Raw genomic sequence first — 18,758 nt, 5'->3', positions numbered from 1 at the left:
GCTGAAAGTTTTCTTTACTGTCAATCACGTGCTCACGTCAGTGCTACATGAGCCAAGTGAGTGAAGCAATGAGAGGAAAACCATGAGCTAATCACAGAGCGTTGGGCCTGGGCCATACTAGCTCCGGTGTCTCGACTTCGCTGCCGCAAAAACCCTCTAGACCTCTCAGACACACAGACAGACAGACAGACAGGAGGAAAGAGCAGCATTAGGAACAGATGGATAATATTGACTGTGAATTGTGGTCCAATATTATTGAAGAGAAATAGAGAAAAAAATATACAGACAGTTTAATAATACTGTCAATCTGAAAACCTGCACAGACTTTCATATTTTCTCTGGTGAAGTTAGAAAAAATGGATTGTAAGTAACCAGTGTTGTCAGCATTAACTTGAGCATCACTCTGATGACCTGTTTTTGTTACCTTGGATACACGCAGTATACGTACTATTTTGATATGAGTATTCTGTTTAGTGTTTGTGCATATGAAGTGTGTTATTGTGTGTTTGTGTATGATTGTGTGTGTCTGCGTATGTCTGTGCGGTTACGAATAGGATGTTGGCCTATTTGTAGTTGTGATGTTGGGTTTTGTCCCGTCGACCATCGCTGCTTGTACGAGGTTGACAGGTGAAAGAGCAGTGCGTATCTAGACGGTTAGTGAGGGCACATCAGAGAGACTCAGACACACATGTTTGAGGAGTTTGTTGTGCATCATAATCAGTGTCTCAAAGACGTATCAGAATGGTAAGCGTATCTACTTGTTTATGTTGTTTGTTAGCTTGTAACTGGCAGTGGCTGACACAGTGTTAGTGGTTGTGCCAATGCAAACTCTCGCTCTCTGTACTGACAAGGTTTTTAGTTTATTCTGCCCGCCCCCTTACTCATAAGTTGACAGGATTGGTTCCTTAGATTTGTGACATATGAAACCCTAGGTTTCTGAATCCGTTTTTATGTCATTGGTTCACTGCAGTTCCAAGGTGGAAATATGCAGTCATGGCGTTGACTGTTCACTTCGCTCATGATATGTCTTGTATTATATAAAAAACACCATATGGACATGTTAACAAGGGTTTTCATTGGAGGGGGTCTTTAAAAGGAGGCTGAATGATTTCCTAAAACTGTAGTTTTATAGTAAGCATTCCTCAAAAAAGAGTAAATGAGTGCATTTGTTGGGGACTATTTTCAGCTGTGGACTAATTCACATTTGGTGTTCGAGTGTGCGCTCAAAAAGACTCAAAATAAACTACAGTGCACATGTTAGTCGTAATAAAGGAAAATGTCATCCAATAAATTGATGTGTTCATCAATATCAACTACGTCTTCTCATGGGATTTGTTGACAATAAAAAATAAATAAAAATATTGCCAGAATTATCCTTTAAATAAAGTAATAAGAGTAAGTGCTGGTCAAATAAAAGATGCACTGCAGTATCTCTTAAAAGGAAACACAAAGCTGTTGCAATCTGAGGGCAATGCAACATTGGCAACAGTGGTTGGAATAATATTTAATCATTCCAAAGACAACCAAAGACAAATATTTATCCACTCAGCTTTGGGGTTGGTAGTCCAATCCCTCCAAGTAGGATAGGTCATCTGTCTGGAGACTAATTAATCACACAGACATATATGCACAAGCATGCGTACATGCTAACACACACACATCCTGATCTGTCAAACTGTTCTTTCTCCCCATCGAGGCTCAAAACAATGTTGTTTTGTTGATGTTCTCATCTCTGGACCTCAGTTAAATGAGCTCACACAACCTTTGACCAACTCTGAGCTGTTTTCTACTTGTTTGTGACCCACTCACTAAAACCAGTAGAAGTTAACTAAACAGGTACGGTAGTAGTTTACTAAACGTACTGATGCCGCAGCAGCACATGAACTGGTACTCCCATTCTACTGGTTTGACCACTGTGTTCCCAGCCCTGATGGGAACAAGCCCTCCTCCTCCTCCTCCTCCTCTTCAACTAAACAAACAAATAAAAAAATCTGGCTGCACAGCAAGGAGGCTGACAGAGGTAATGTATGGCGCTGGGAGAGGTGGGTGATGCTCTGCTCCACAATGTAGCACATTCTCAAGAGGGTCTTTGGAAGCAATGTGCCGGAGTGTGTTTGAAGTGTGTGTGAATCAGGTCTGTTAAAATACTGCTTGCATCCTGGGCCTCTTTCAACTACAACATGCTGTTACGTAATATGTCTGTCCCTCACTTACAAACTGGCAAGCACAGCACGCAACAGTATAGACTCTGGTTCCAAGTATCCATAGATGGCAAAAATGGTACGAGTTAGAAACTAACTCTTACTATGGCAGAAACAATAAGTTGACTCAGGTTTTGGCTGACTGATCAGTTCACCACTTTGGTCCAGACTGAAATATCTTGGCTTTTAATGTGGAGTTCCCCTTTAATGTAGTCATATAACTTTTTATGTGGTGAATCGTAAATCTCCTAAATGCTACCATTAGCCTGGCAACGTGACTCTCTCTCCACCTCGCTACACTCGTATTTGAGTACAATTCATTTGGGGAAAAAAAGAGACAAAGCACAGAATTAAAATTTTCTATAGATATTGTGACAATATTGTTATTGTGAATTGGTTTGGCCACAATAATCGTGTAGTGAAAATCTGATATGGTGACAGCCCCTAGCTAGCATAAATGCACTTGATTCTCAGACTTAATTGCTAGTGGTTGAGTTGCATTGTGGGTAATGTATGCACCAGTTTTTACAAGAGGGAAGAAAAAAGGTTATGTCTGACTGAGTCCGACAAAGGAGTGCAATGCTAAATTGGTGAACTGTATTTGTATTAAAACACATTAGTGCCAGTCACAGGGCTGAAAATAATCACTGGATGAGCACCATAAGGACTCCATGGCACCCTGACACCTGAGGGTGCCAGCCTTTAGTCAGGGCTTCTAAAGCCAGCTCTGGTGAGTGGACCTCCACCCTCAGTCCCTTCACTCCATTTTAAGAGCAGGCTCCTGGTTATGTGCATGTGGTAGCAATTTTGGGGCTGATAATACCCCACCCTCCTCGGCCCTGTGGGTCTACACAGAAACCCCGTTTCCCATACTCCCCACCTAGTCTGCCCACTTGTAAAACTGTGCCCGTTCTGGCACCGCATAGCCCCTCATTGCCATATAAAAGAGCTGACAAACTGTATAGCAAACAATTTTGTTAATGGCTAAAGCTCCGTAAACATGTCCTGAAGTAGCTGAGTGTAATCAGTGGGACCAAATAATGGCAACTGGCATTAGTTGTCATCAACTCACTGACCATCATAATCAAGCACAGAAACTTTTTCAAATGACATAACCAGTTACAGGTTCACTACAAAAGGTTTCTTGGTACCAGCAGATAATTATTTGGAAAGTTAAAACAACGGAGCAAATGTTTAATTTTTAAGATTTTATTAAAATACGGTGTGGAGTTTACCATCGGAAGTTACCATCACAAACATGATTGTTTCTAATAAAAAAGTAAACAAAACAAAAATAAAGCTTAAGAGCCTAGTTACAGGAGATTTTTTTTTTTTTTCATTTTTGTTTTTTCTTTTTGTTTTTGCAGTCTGGTGAAAGAAAAAAAAAATCAATTCACAATGAGAGTGAGTGGAAAAAAAACATGTTCACATGTTGTAAAAATACATTTCCCAATTTTAACATTACACACAGTCACTTTCAAACATTCATTCATTCATTCCTTGTTAGATGGTTAGATGTCAGTGCCAAAAGAAAGCAAAACAGGAAAAAAAGAAAAAAAGTTCAGACCTGTGCACAAAGGGGAAATGAGGGGAGAGCGGTTTCTAAAAACGCAGGAGGCTGTTCTACATTCTGGGGGCGGAAAACTCGGGATGAGGGACACAAGACAGAGGGCGACTGCTGGAGGATATGTGTGCATTTGAACCCTGAGAGAGAAAAAGTGACCAATTCTCACCGTAATTTTCTGCTTTTTTTTTTTTTTTGACAGACCACACCAGTGTCCGCTATTCCCTCCCACTCCCAGCCCCACTGGGGCTCTGGCAGCACTGTGAAAGACACTTTAAGAGCCCCAGAGTGGTGGTGGGGGGGTGGGGTGGGGTGGGGGGGCATTCTCACACCCAAGAGTGAAATATCAGCTGTGGCTTTGTGAGCATACACACTGTGCTTATCTGTTAGCCAACGCACATACACACTGCCAGGGTAACTTAACTATTAAAAACTAGAAGACAAACAAAAAATAACATTAATGCACAATAAGAATTCACACTGGTTTTATGTGTTTGCAGAATGAGCCAAAAACTGTCTACAAAGGCAAATGTCGTTCAAAGAAATGCAAGGTGCTGTAGATTTTCTCCTGTTGGGGTGTGAAGAGCTTTTTGCGGAGCGGCATCCACTGTGGCCCGTTCTTTTCAACTGGGTGTGTCTCCTGACTTCACCTGCTGTGGTCAACTGTATTAAGGCAGTGAGTGGTTCCATGGCGACTTTCTATAACAGCTACTTTAACAAGGAGAGAAATAGTAAGGCCCAGAGGATATCAGCTGGAAAGGACAGTTGGGATAAGACAAATTAAAAAAAAAAAAATCACCACGAGAGGGATCTCTTGTTTTCTCTGAAATGTTTCAGTACAACATGTAGAACACAGACAGCATATCCATAAAAATGAAATCCTACAATAAAAACAGAATGGTTTTCATAACAGTGCACTGCTGAACTGAAAAAAAAAAAATATATAATAATCATCATCAACAGCAAAATTTAAGATTACTATAATGCTCATAATCCGAACTATGGGGGTTATTTTTTAAAAATATATACTCATCACATGACAGAGGAGCCTAGCATCTCAGGACACAGACATGCTCCATGTCTCTCATAGACTCTGAGGGGAAAACTGTACATCACTGGAAAACTGACCACGACAAAAATGGCAACTCGGGTTGAAAACACTCTGAGGGGGAGAAGGCCGGGGAGCAGAGGGAAACAGCAAGATGACACCAATTTTTTTTTAAGCCAATAGTATTTCCCCTAGAAAATTACCTCACATGCACTATAGATAGAGCAGCTTGACAATGAAGGGGGGTAAAAAAAAAAACAAAAACAAAACAAAACCAAACAGCATCTACTACTACTGTTCTAATAAAAGAGAACTAGCAGACCACGACGACCGCCTTTTGTTTTTTTCCTCATTTTTCATTAGCCGGTAAGATGGAGGTCAAAACACATCTACTACAGTCTGAAGTCTAAGAATGGGAAAGCGTTGTGTTGACTTTTACACAAAGAGGAAATCAAAAGGTAAAGGGAAGGAGATAAACACTGGTTTTGAAGCCTGAGTATTCAATGACCTATAGTGAACCTACAAAGATTTTGTCAATTTATTTTATGGGGCAATTGTTTTTTATTGTATCATTACTGCTACAATTTCACAACCCTTCTGGTAAAGAATAGTAAAGAAGTATCTAGAAAATCTGTACAAAAAATAAAAGGGTATGCACGGTACATTCAATATCTGTTACTGAGGTACTAGAAAGGTGTTCCCTTGACACCAGGGCAACAGCGTTAAAGAGTTACTCCTAGGGACTATTCCTTTGGAAAGACAACAGCTTGTTATCATAACAGGGCGAGGGAACATACAAACACACACACATACACTCACGCATGCACGCACATGTGGACACACACACACACACACACACAAGCACGCACGCACGCACACACGCACACACACACACACACGCGTGCGCGCGCACACACACACACCACTGTCATTAATAAAGCCAGCATGCAAGAACACTGTCCCCTTGCTCCTACAGGGAATCTAATCTCTACTGTCCCCTCACACTTCAAGGAATTTGTGGATGCACACTGGTTCATGAGCAGATGTGTAGGGTCAGTTATGACAGTGGGAGAAGAGTGCAGAGTGGGTGGGTGGGTGCTTGGTGGTGGTGGTGGTGGTGGGGTGGGGGTGGGGGGGGTACAGTGAGGCAATAACAATAAGGCGGTAGTCGATCCCCAGTCACCCATCCTGTGTTCTGAATGTCGGCAGTGTGTGATCATGTTCTTCTTCACTAAAACTAACCTGTAACCGTCCATCTGTTTGACTGACATGAGCTGCATGCAGCTCTGAGTGGTCAGACAGTGCCCTCTGCTGGCGAGGTCCCTGGCATGCTGCTGTTTTTCCAGCAAGAAAAAGCTGCTGTTTGATACTGTATGGGCCCAATGTGCAGAGACCTCACACGCAGAACCCTGGCTGCTGGCATGAGATAGAAATTCACACCTAGGTGCTCTCTGATATGATGCTCTAAGCTATTATGTCATGACAGAACAATCCATGGGGGACAAAACATGTGTAAATACAGGGATGACTGTACTCGATCTGGACAATCCCAGCGGTAAAATGTGACAAAAGATCTTGGCTGTCACTCCATCAAGGTTGCTTAAGTGTGAGCTGAGTAGATAAAATATATTTTGACAGTCTGTAATAGCTCCACACTGACAGCATTAAGGATCCCTCTGCTGAGCAAGCTGATGACAGTGCCAGGGGGTGGGGGGACGAAGGGCAAAATTGGACTGAGGGGTAGCTAGATGCCTGGTGGGGAGGACAGGATTTACTGTTTGTGATTCTGTCTGGTTTACTTTCCCCTATCACAACAAAGGTGAAGGGGGAGAGAGAGAAAAAAAGAAAAGAAAAAGAAGAGAGCAGTAACATGAGCCATTAATGTACAAAGGGGGGCTTCAAACTTTCTGCCTCTGTGCCTCTACTGGTCAGAGTCAGAGGAGGACTGCAGGAGGCAGCAGACTGTAAAGCCTCGTGTCAGAAATGCTATTTTTTCTTTACAAAACAAACAAACATTAACACCTAGAACCACAACAGATCAACTTTCCATTAAAACAACGGCCAACTAAGGAAATAAACCAATCCAATCATTGAATCCTTGAGAACAGAGTTATTGCTGACGTTGTGGGGGAGTGAAGGGAGGAGGGGATGGCATGTGGGTGGGTGAGATGCAGACTTGGATGGAGGGATGGGTGTGTGTTCTGGAGGGATGTGGGTGGGATGTGGGGTAGCTGTGGATAGGTCACTCCTGGGCTGGTTATGTGATCTGAGAAACAAGACTGTGTAGATCCACGTCAGGTCAAACTGGTGCTGCCGATGTACTGGAGGGTCGGGCTGTGTCTGATGCTGGGAAGTGGGGGTGGGGGGTGGTTTCCAGAGGTGACGGAATGTACTGGCGGCGGCAGGGGGGGCTATTGGTCGGAGGGGATGTCTCTGTCGGCTTCAGCCTTAGTGGGCTGCCCCGGAGAGGGGGCATGGGGGGGGTGAGAGACGGGGGCGATGCCATGCGCCAGGGTTCCTGAAACCAGGCTTTCAACCCCTGCGCCAGCTCCTGGGAGACCCCCTGCTGCTGCAACATTGATCAGGCCTGGAGGAAATCTAAAACACAGGCAGAAAAAGCCCAAGAATCATATGACAGCTGATTCTTACTGCCTCCAGATCCATGTTCAGCCTCATGACCCTCACCTGTAAGTGGCTCCATTAAGTTCTGGGTGAACAGTGGCTGCCTCCATGCTGGGCCACTGAGAGGCTGCCATCAGGTATTCCTTATTCACACAGTTCTTCAGACTGTCAGGGATACGCCCTACAGCGGGAACAACAGACCATTACAACCTCATCGAGATGGAAAAACAGAGTTCATGCTACTGACAGCATCCTGTTTTTTGACAACATGTTCAAGTTTAATATTATTTTCGAATATAAAATGATTAATAACGGCGTGTGGAGTGTGTGTGTCATATATATAAAAAGGTCATTGGTTTGCTGGTTTCAGCTTCTCAAATGCCAAGATTTGATGCTTTTCAAAGTGTGTGTCTTACCAGTGATGGCACGCCGAACCTCCCTGGCTGCCTCCTCGCGAGCCTCCACAGAGGCCTGCTCACTGTACCAAGATGTGTGCGGGGTACAGATTAGGTTGGGGGCATCCTTCAGAGGGCCTGTTGAAAAACTGTTAAGAAGGGGAAAGGTTGTTACAGAGAGGAGTGATGCGACTGTGTTGTCATGCACATCTGTGGTCGTACATGGGCAAGTGTATTCCAGTGGTAGTGGGTGGGCGATCTGATGATCTTATATCGTGGACAATCTTTCTTTGGCATATGATCTACTTTTCAGATGAATCGTAGATCATGTCTTCAAAAAGGTGCTATATTGAGATGTTTAATTTTAAAAGTTCAATACAGTTAATAAGCCAATTGTTAATGGTTAAGCAGCTAGCCTGCTAACTGCAGCCAGTGACGGTAGTTCTTGTTCTGCTCTGCAGCCTCGGCGAGCTTGGCTTAAGGCCCTCGTACCAGTTCTCCACCTGAGCAGAACAAGAACCACCGTCACCAGCTGCAGTCTGAGACGGTGGAGTTGCAATCCATCTGCTGGGTGAGAGATGTGCCTGCATGCAGGGAAACACAAGATGGGACGAGCTGGGACAGCGACTGAACTTTCAAATTTAAATTTACGTATAGCATCTCATAATTAAATAACAGCGCTGACCAAACGAATACTCTATATCAACTAAGTAAAAAGTGTGACTGTGTGACAATTTGTAAACAGAACACAGCATTGTGGGCAAAGAATAGCGGCGAGTGGACAAACATCCGAAAGAACCATCAGAGCGGCGGAAGGATACATCAGATCACATTCAGATTGGAGGAGACGGGAATTTGAACAAATTTGTGAGCTGGGCCTTTGAGTTGAAGTTACAGGCTTTGTGTCCAGTGAACTACAACTAGTCATGTAATCACAAGTTCAACTAAATCTGTGGGGATATACCTGGGTCATGATCCTACCTAAAAAGATTGTCATATGATCTTTTGGTCAGATTGCCCACCCTACCCAGGAGTGTACCATGGTTACCTGAATGGTTCTGTCTCGTGGACGTCCAGGGCAGCCCCTCGTATCCGGCCCTCTTTCAGGGCCTGAGCCAATGCTTTCTCGTCAACCAGACCCCCTCTCGATGTGTTCACCAGGAAGGCTCCCTGACGCATCTGTATCAAGAATTAGCAACAGTATGATTAAACTATGAGGAGCAGACTAAGTCCAAAAAGGCTGACATTTTCAATCCGCCACAAAATACCATCAGTAAACACTGACATCATATGGGACACATATATTCAACTTTTATTCTTCCAATCTATAATACGGACTGCCCTACAATATAGAGGCAATGTTTGATTCAGGCCAAGGTGCCTACACTATTATAATTGTACTCAAACACTGTCGGCCAAATGCTTGAATCAGGATTTTAAGCTGCATAAAAAGCTGCAAAAACTGAATACCAATTCTTGCTGGTAATATTGCAGCCTCCTACAATGAACTGCAAATGATATCAACCAGTTGGTCTAATAGATGGTTCAGGGTTCTGCATATTAGGCTTGACAGGCTGCATATCTAACTTTTACATCCCATTAATCTATTAAAGAAAAGGATGTGCTCCCATTGGGACAGGACCCAATGTGCTAAAGCAGCAATTTACTTTACATGGTAATGTAGCTAAACCTCAGAGCGAGCAAACAACTTTTTGCTCCACATACAGCAAGAGGGAAAAAATAAGTCAGAACCAGATGCACAGAAGGAAGGAAAAAAACTGATTTGATAAGAAATTCAAAATGACTGATACGAATGAATGACATGAATGATGAATATATCCAGATACAGTTCATTTTAATGAAATTGAGGACCACTCCACTAATGCATCACAGTATTCAGAGAAATCTGATGAAATGGTTCAATCTTATTTAAGATGATCCAGTAGCAACATACAGGCAGGCTTTTTATTTAGAGTATTTCAACCAAGCTAACATAAGTGCACCATAATTAGATGTTGCTTTTTTCCCAAACAAAAATCCAAAATGCCTGCTGATGAGAAAGCAATCATAAGACAAATTTTGTGTTGTGCATATTCGGATTGTATCCTACACACCTGTTTGATGGTGAAGTCATTGATGAGGTGGTGGTTGTGCTCGTTGAGGCTGCAGTGCAGGGATACACAGTCCGAGTGGATGAGCAGGTCCTGCAGGGTGGCCATGCGCTGCAGGCCTAGTGAACGCTCCACGCCATCGGGCAGGTAGGGATCATAGAAGATCACGCCAAAACCAAAGGCCTTGGCCCGCAGAGCCACTGCTTGGCCAACACGCCCTGCAAGACAAAGAGAAATGGTAAGGTTATTAACAGCCACTGAGGTGCCCCTGTTGGAACCAAAATAGAAATCATAAATACCAAACAGGTCCTACAGCATACTGTTTGTCTGACCATCAACTGTCAGCTTGGATTAAACCAGTGGTTCTCAGGTCACTGCAGGGGGGTGTGAACGACCAGGGGAAAAGATTTTGAGTGAAACTAAGCTGAATGAATATGACTGATGTATGAAAAATTTGCTGATGATATCCTGCTGACTTTTATTTCACTAAAATCCAACATGGACACATGGAACATTAGTTGTTTCCCCTATTATTGATAGAGTTAGGGATAAATATTGTAGGGTGGGTGTGTGTGAATCTCTTTCGACTTCTGAGGGGGGGCATGCAGAAAAAGTTTGAGAACCACTGGATTAAACAGATCCTCTAATGCATTTCAGCACAAAATGAATTATGTTCAATTATAACTCAATGAGACAAATACAATCTTGGATTAAAGGCACTGCTGGAATATGAAGCAATAATGCTCTTTAACTAATCTAGCCACCCCTGCCCATGCCTTTCACTCACCCAGGCCAATAATGCCCAGGGTCTCGCCCCGGATACGAGCAGCACCGCCTGCCACCTCCCTGATCTGCTCCACACTAGAGGCACGGGTTCCCTCCCTGAGGGCCTGGTGCATCCAGGTGACTCGTCTGTACAGGTTGAGGATCAGACATAGCGAAGTGTCGGCTGTCTCCTCCACCGAGGCTGCTGGCACATTACAAACAGCAATGCCTGCGTGGAGGGGCGAAAACGAGGAGGAAAAAGATGAGCATTAAAGACAACAGCACCTGTCATGAGGAGTACTGTGAATAACTGCGAGTGCTGTTCTGGGTAAGCTCACCTAGTTCAGCAGCTGCTTTGATGTCAACGTTGTCAAAGCCTGAGCCAATCCTGACAATTACGCGTAGACCTTTAAACTTTTCCAAGTCATCTCTGGATAGAGTGATGGTGTGGTACAACAGAGCGGCCACTGCCTCATTTAGCACCTACAAAGGACAAATGCATTTTAAATAATCCGAATGTTCATCACAGTAAAATGCACTAAACATTCAAATATTACGCCACTTCAACAAGGGACATGGAATCATGTCACTTGGAAAGAAGGGACCAAGCTTGACTAAATATTAGTTGGCAGGCTGTCGGTAGCGACAGTTCTGCTGGACAGGAAGAGGGCAACGTATTTTTGGGTACAGTGAAGATGTGGAATACTTTCAAACTAAAGGATGAATCAAAAAAAGTTTTTTGCTCTCATGGATAGTGATAACAGTGTGGTTATTTGCATACCTTCTCATGTATCTCTTGTGTGGACTGGGCATCGCAGAAGGCCACTGTGGCCACATCTTTGAGGATGGGCATTTCCACAGTGCAGTCCCGCCCGTCCAGCAGGGCTACCAGGGGCCGCGGATGCATTGGCCCGTTCAGGATGGGGGGTCGGATACCTGAGACCAGAAGGAAGAAACAAGTGTTTGTTGTTACATGTGAGCAATAAATGAAAGTGGTTAAATATTTAATGACCATTACAAATCAAGGAAAAAAAATGCTAAAAATAAAAGTCCCCGAACCACATTAAAAGCAAATAAACACTTAAAGCTTTATGTTACAGGTTTTCATCTCATTCTTACTGCAATTATTGATGACACTTAGTGTACACAGCTACCAGCCACTTGTATTTCAGAACCACTAAAGTTAAAGTGGAGGTTAGTGACTCAGTCTGCATTTCCCATGGACTACCTGACAAGATGCAAGTCATCATACCCTCACACAAAATCCCCCACCACACATGACTAAAGTTAACAGGGCTAACTGCCACACTGCTTAGACAATAATAACTCAAGCTTTTATGACTCTTTTTCCATCAGCACCCTAAGGAAACTACCAGGATGTGTGGGTGTATGTCCCACAGAAGTGATGTGTTCTTTGGTTACAAAAGTAATGTGTAACTAAATCTGTAATAGGGCATGGAGAGTGTCCAGCATCCAGGCCTATTTGGTATTGAACTCCAGCTCTGTTTAGTAGTGCGTGGAACCAATATACACCATCAAGTCTTCATCAATCCACCTCTGTTACACTTAGATCTTTAAACTCCTCATATGGTGAAGGTTAGAATCTGGTTAATGAAGCAGAGCACTTTTGATGAAGTGTTAATTCTGGGAACTTGACCTGCCTACTGTATGAGCAGAGCACACACGGGGGGGGGGGGCTGGGACAGGAGGGGGAGAGGTGATGGAGTGTGGCGGCTGGGGGAGGGGTGGAGAAAACTGAGGGGTCTCAGAAAGGAGGTGGTGGGGGTTCATGAGGGGGTCTGAGTCATGACCTAAATTCTCCCGTCTGGAAGAGTCCCTCCTTCCTATTTCTCTGGTTCACCCCCTTTCTTCAGACACACACAGATAAACACACACACACACACACACACACACACACACACACACACACACACACACACACACACACACACACACACACACACACACACACCTTTCTGGCAAGAATCTGTGCATTTGGCCCATGTGGCACCATGGCCATTTACCATTCGGCCAAAAAAAGTCAATAACAAATCAATGCCAGAAATAAATGCCACATCTCTGCCAGCGCATTAGTGTGAAATGAGGGGAAATTAAATAAATTAACACTAATGGTTTTGTTAGTGTTGCTCTTTACACCTCTCTCCCTATTTCTTCTCAGCAGTTCTTAGCTTGGACTAACCCCACACATGCACCAGTACACACTATCTTGTCCCTGCTGTGTGACAGGTGTGTGTGTGTCTCCCGGGGTGGGGGAGTGTGTCTAGCTGGAACATTTACTTGGACAGAGGGCAGGAGGTAATGGTGAGACTGCAGAGGAGGGAAGGGAGCTGGTAGCCGAAGGTGGAAAACAAATATTTGTGAACACTTCCTCTGACGTCTGAGCATTTCCCAAAGCATGCATTAAATGTACACAGCCAAAAACACCAAGGAAAACATGCAGCCTGGTACTCTTATAAAAAAAATTACAATTTACTAGGCTAGGTTTAGCAGTGTGATTCACATTCATTGCAAATGGCTCAAGAATGCTAACAGGCTTACTGCAACACACTGAAAGCATAAAGAGACTCTTACTATGTAGAGAAATCAAACGGGGCTCATCACAAAGACGCTCTCTGAAAAAGTAGTTCTAGAAATACACAAGTAGGCCTACACACGGGGTAATCTGAGTAAAGGACACTGGCATACCCGAGGCCTACGAAGCACAAGCATGGCCGCACACACAATACAATTCATTCAGTGATTCATTCATTCCCCCCACCCTCTCTCCCTTTCTTTCCCCTCACTCCCTCCTCCTCTCTCCCTCTGGCGCAGTTGGAGGAGTAAGAGGTGAGGGGGGAGGGGCAGCGAACGATGATAATGCAGCAAGCAGCAGCCGTACTCCACCCAGACACAGCTAGGCACACACACACACTTGGTTATTCAGTTCCTTCTCAACGGCTGCGGCAACACAAATACGCGCTGAACACAAAAAGGGAAACTGCACACACATAGCTCCACCACACCCAATTCTTAGACCCCCCCCCCCCATAGTTCACAAATTTCAAAAACACATGCCAAATAGAAAACACATGAGCACCGGGCCTAACCTTGCATTATGAAGTCTGTCAGCCTGTCTTCCTCTCTCTCTCTCTCTCTCTCTCTCCCTCTCTCGCCTTGCTCTCCCTCTATCGCTCTTTTTTTCTCCCTCTCTCTGTCAGCCTGCTCTTGGCTGGCTGGATCCCAGCTGTCATCCACGCCCAGTCCCTCCCCCATGAGCAGCCTCCAATCATATGCAGCTCCATTGAGGGCCGGCCAACCAGCACTAACCTCATTAGCATAGCCGAAGCTGAGGCCGAGGGCGGTTTGGGCTGTTGTCATTTTTTAAAGAGACAGCTGGCCCATTTCCCTGCCCCACGACCCTTCACCTTGTCCTCTCCCTTTCACCCGTCTCCTGAGACGCTCACAGACTGTTCCCTCCATTTTAGTGCACCATTATGTGTGATCTCCATCGTCTACACTCTACTCCAGCTCAAAATACTGTCTCCTCTAGAAGTCTTCTATGTAGCGGCCATGACTGCATTTGCTTGCAGCAACATAAAAAGTTTACTTGTTATCCTCAATATGAAAGACACTACAAAGTTTCCATATGTATATTCCATGCACATCAATTTAACTAAAAATAAGAAAAACAAAAAACAGCAATCTCCTCCACACTCAAACACACTGAGAGGAAGTAAGAAACATAAAGCGGGTCACTTAACTACCTAAGGTGACGAACACCAGTCAAGTGTGTTAACCAATAGCATTTCATTACCATAAAACAAACAATATTTCATCAAAACCACAAAGTTCCTGGAGCAGTGAGAAAATACATCAAAAGCAGCTATTAAAGAGCAGAATTATGCAAAATATGCATAAATGCATAATAGGGTAATTCCATACCAAATAACCCAGGACCTCCCATTTCACGTCTTAGTTTTTCTCCAAAAAATTCCATTTCATGGCACCTTGCAAAATCCTAAAGCTCTACTCCAAATTATTTTTTAGATTTGCATTTATGAAGTTTGGCCCTCAGAGCAAAATTTCATAATTTTTGTGATTCTTTGTGTGTGTATTGTAAGCCTTACACATTGCTTATTTTAAAAATGGACTGAGTTGAAATTTTTACTGTACATCCAAGAAACACTGGATATTTTGCAACATGTATTTAGGTATATAGTTATTTTTGAAAGTTTTACAGTAATCAAAAATAATAAAATATATATTTTTTTACCCTTTTCTAAAATTAATATCTCCACTAGTTATCACTTTCTAAAAATCAAATTTTGATTCTGTGTGGTATCAATATACTTCTATCACATCTCAAAGTTATGTGGTCCTACATAAAAAACTGAGCGCCATACAGCTTAAGAGCTAAAATTCTGGCCTGTTAAGATATTATTGCAAGGATTGTTTTAATTTCCTTGAAACCTTTTCATGGAAAAGTGCTAATATTCATTGCAGCTATATAAAACATTTAAAGATGTTATATGACTCCATCATGTAAGAATTTGCATTCTCCGCAGTTGGATTTGTCTCTTTTATATCAGTTTCTGTTCCATCAGTGGATTCTGAGTCCTTCATCAAGGAGGGCATGGGGGTACCACTGCTGCAAGCTAAAGGAATCACAAAACTCTTTCTGGAGAAAGCTATATTTCCCCAAAAAGTACCTCTGGTAATGCAACCAAACTGTGGCATCATCTGTCAAGTCAAATATCCACTTCTCAACTTCAACAGTTCCTTCCCAACTGAGCCAAACTCAAAAGCACAACTTTTCCATTAGTGTAAGTTGTCTTGTGACAGTTGACTTGTTCCTCTAGGCTTTTTCCATGGTCTCACTATCACACGGAACTCCTTAATGATGAGATTAATTTTGATTTCACTTGTTTATATATTTGGGTATGTTGCAATCCATTTTTAATTAATCTGTCCAAACCTGTTTCAGGTGGAATTAGCCCAGACTTGCTTTATTGTTTTCTAATGCTACTAGCCCATGATGTAAGAAATTAGTTCAGAAGAGTCTGAAACTGAAAAATAATGTTTGTTCTGAACTAAGGAACTAAGATTAATATTTTGTCCCAACATATGCAAAGAGGTGACATCGTTTAGTAAGTGACAAACAACACCATTACAATTTGTAACTTGCAAACAAAGAACCTTTAAGTCCATATAGTAAAAATATCTACCTATGCTATTTTCAAATCATTTTTAAATGAGATAAATGAGTAATATAACATTTTTAAATTCTTATATATCAGCAATGAATATTAGCACTGTTCCAGAAAATTAAAATATTCGTTCTTGGGATAGAGAGTAAATATATCTTAAAAAGTGTTTTTTTTTTTTTTTTTTAAAGCTCCAATGTTATATTTACTTATGCAGGACCAAATAACTTCTAGATGTGATAAAACTATATCAATACTACACAGAATCTAAATTTGATTCCAAAATAATGAATACTAGAAGAGATATTAATTTTTAAAATTCAAGTCTTCATTCTAGTAAGAAAAAAAAAAAGTTTTATTAATTTGATTACTAATGTAAAACATTCATTATCTTTAGGTTTTCATGTTCAGTAGAAATTTCAACTAAAAATAAGCTGCTGGTGATTCTTAAAATACATACACAAAGAATCGCAAAAATTATTTTTTAAAAATTTAGCTCCAAGGTCCAAACTTAAAAAATTCATAAAAAAATTATTTGGAGCAGAGCTACAGCATTTTCAAAGGCCCATGAATTTAACAGAAGTTTTTAGATGATATTTTTTCCGAGAATATCCATGACATGAACTTGTTCTTCATGAAATTCTGAATTCTGGGTGGATTGGCATGAATGACCCAATAAACAACTGTTAGTATCTGATTTCAGAGAATGCGCAAACTTTGATCAATTTTCTAGTTTAATTAAGTCATGACATATACTTTGCAATCAGGTATGAAAGATTATCTTTCATTAGTACAAGGGTATGACTTCTATAGTTATGATGGCCTGTGTGTAATACAATAAAGTTTTAATTTAAAAGTTTAAGTTTACATCAAAGTAACAAAATATACCTCCCACATATTTACTTTTACTTGGTATGAGTATTTATGAACTCTCACCCTCACAAATGCGGTCAAGTCTCTGCCGCTTGACCTGTTTGTGTTTGTCCATCAGCGCCATAGACCAAGCAGTCTGAACCTGGGACAGAGAAGAACAGATCCAAGTGCTATGGGGCCCCTTTAATGATGTCCACTTAGATTCACCTGCACACAAATACGAAAAGTCAGTAAAGAAATAACATTAAGGCACTTGTTTATATTTCCTTATGGAACTACCTGAATGACTTCATGTTCTCAAGAATAGTGAACTGTAGAAAAATACAAATTGGGCACTGGACAAGGAATTTTGTGTTAAAATTAGCACTGAACAATTGTTTTATATTTCGGCAGCTGGTCTCCGCAGCTTACCTGGCATGAAAATGTAATACATTCATGTGTAACAATTAAAACAATGAAAAGGGATATTTGAAAAGTTCAGGCTGAACAGTAACCATTCACTCACCACTGGAAAAAAACTAAGTTCATCAAATTAAAAGCAGAGAAATTCGTGATAGTGGGCTATTTCTATAGTAGCAAACTGTAGACAGAAACTCACCTGGAGAACAATGTTCGTTATGCCAATGATTGACAACTTAGTTTACACTGTAAACAAAGAAGAGGTATACTGGCTTCAGATATGATAGTGTCATTCAGTTAGAATCATTGCACTCCATGTTACCAATACTGGCAAAGCTTTCATACACACTAAAATGTACTGTTATGTGCATCTCCCGGTGATAAACTTGTTTGATTAAAGTCATTTTAGCGTTCAAAACTGGCTGGTACTCAAGTCACTTTACTCTTACAGTTCACTAATTTTATCTTTTCAACCTGTTAGCGGTCAACTTTACTATAGCTTGCAAAAACAACACTACTCGTACACAGTTAACGTTATACGTATGGGTGTCTAACTTTAACGGTAACTTCACGATGCAACATCACAGAGCCTCTCGTTAGCTGCCAAGTTACCGTTAACTAGCTAGCTAACCCTTTTCTCAGCTACCAAGAATACCCGGGACTCTTAAAATGAATGGTGGACATTTATCTGTTCCATGCAAATACTACAATTATTTAATTCATGTTAGGTGACAAACCTTCCACGCTTAGTCTGTTCGTTCTGAGGTAGTTCAGATAACATTAACTTCTGAATCGCGACCCAGGCTAACGCTAACTAAATACATAGCATGGCAGCTAACTAGCCGATGTTGGCTAGCTAATCCAAACACAAACATTTGAGGACTTTAAGTGGCTAACATTTTAATGTAACTACAAATTCTTGCTAACTCTCGAACATACACAGTATTGAATGTTAATTATCAGCCACTAACTTTGAAGTGTGTCAAAATAAAGCATCTCCATAGCTACACATATTAGGCGTTTGCAGCGTTGCTAACGCTAGCTAGCCAGAGCCGTTAACTAGCGTGCCGCTGAGTGTGTGGGAAAGATGCAGGCGGAGGGGGAGCCCATTTCGTCCGATTTGTTATCAGCGAGTGGCGCTACAATGTGAAATATCTGATCCAGAAGCTGAAAAAATGAATTAATTCTACAGGGAAAGGTGAATCACCCACATTACTGAATTCAAGCAATACTACTTTGAAACCCAGTGACCGAATCTTGCAAAAATTGTCAATTATTTACCCCGAAAAAACTCTTTCAAGAGTGCTGAGACAGTGTGCGTGCGTCGGTGGTGTTCCCTCTCTCCCGATCGCCATGAAATTAGACAAAAGAGGAAGTGGCTTGCTGTTGGGGGGGTCAGACGGTCTGTGAAAAATCAACGTTGGCCTGGAAGGAGCGCCCTCACCTTCCACGGCTGACCAAGACATGCAAGACTCCTCAGCAGTTACAAGACTGCTTATGCAATTACCAAAAAACTTTTCCAGTGTACTTTAACTTTATCCGCATTTGAATAATTTCAAAGATCCAACGATTCATT

General features: G+C 42.0%; 1 protein-coding gene across 5 annotated transcripts; it reads right to left on the bottom strand.

The window, feature by feature from the left end:
• Positions 1–3,394: 3,394 nt before the first annotated feature.
• Positions 3,395–18,608, bottom strand: LOC130173632 (C-terminal binding protein 1). 5 transcript variants are annotated; one of them, XM_056383062.1, is made up of 11 exons: positions 18,464–18,608; positions 17,382–17,428; positions 16,847–16,990; positions 11,488–11,642; positions 11,045–11,189; positions 10,729–10,935; positions 9,945–10,159; positions 8,879–9,009; positions 7,852–7,979; positions 7,499–7,616; positions 3,395–7,411 (listed from the first exon to the last, which is right to left on the bottom strand). In XM_056383062.1, exons 3-11 carry the CDS (start codon positions 16,905–16,907, stop codon positions 7,225–7,227), a joined length of 1,347 nt encoding a protein of 448 aa, XP_056239037.1. In that variant the 5' UTR covers positions 16,908–16,990; positions 17,382–17,428; positions 18,464–18,608; the 3' UTR covers positions 3,395–7,224. The 5 variants fall into 5 exon arrangements, with proteins under 5 accessions (XP_056239037.1, XP_056239038.1, XP_056239039.1 ...); XM_056383063.1 differs by lacking the exon at positions 18,464–18,608 and adding an exon at positions 18,154–18,455; XM_056383064.1 differs by lacking the exon at positions 18,464–18,608 and adding an exon at positions 17,920–18,106.
• Positions 18,609–18,758: the final 150 nt, after the last annotated feature.

This window comes from Seriola aureovittata, chromosome 8 (assembly GCF_021018895.1).
Source record: "Seriola aureovittata isolate HTS-2021-v1 ecotype China chromosome 8, ASM2101889v1, whole genome shotgun sequence".
Classification (NCBI taxonomy): domain Eukaryota; kingdom Metazoa; phylum Chordata; class Actinopteri; order Carangiformes; family Carangidae; genus Seriola; species Seriola aureovittata.
This window is presented reverse-complemented; position numbering and strand designations above follow the sequence as displayed.

What these genes read in the sequence shown, in the direction of transcription:
- LOC130173632 (XM_056383061.1), bottom strand. Translation starts at nt 14,084, where the DNA reads ATGACAACAGCCCAAACCGCCCTCGGCCTCAGCTTCGGCTATGCTAAT. An exon ending in CACAAGAGATACATGAGAAG is followed by an intron (nt 11,190 to 11,487) that starts GTATGCAAATAA and finishes TGTCCTTTGTAG; the next exon opens with GTGCTAAATGAGGCAGTGGC. An exon ending in CACGAGACAGAACCATTCAG is followed by an intron (nt 7,980 to 8,878) that starts GTAACCATGGTA and finishes CCTTCTTAACAG; the next exon opens with TTTTTCAACAGGCCCTCTGA.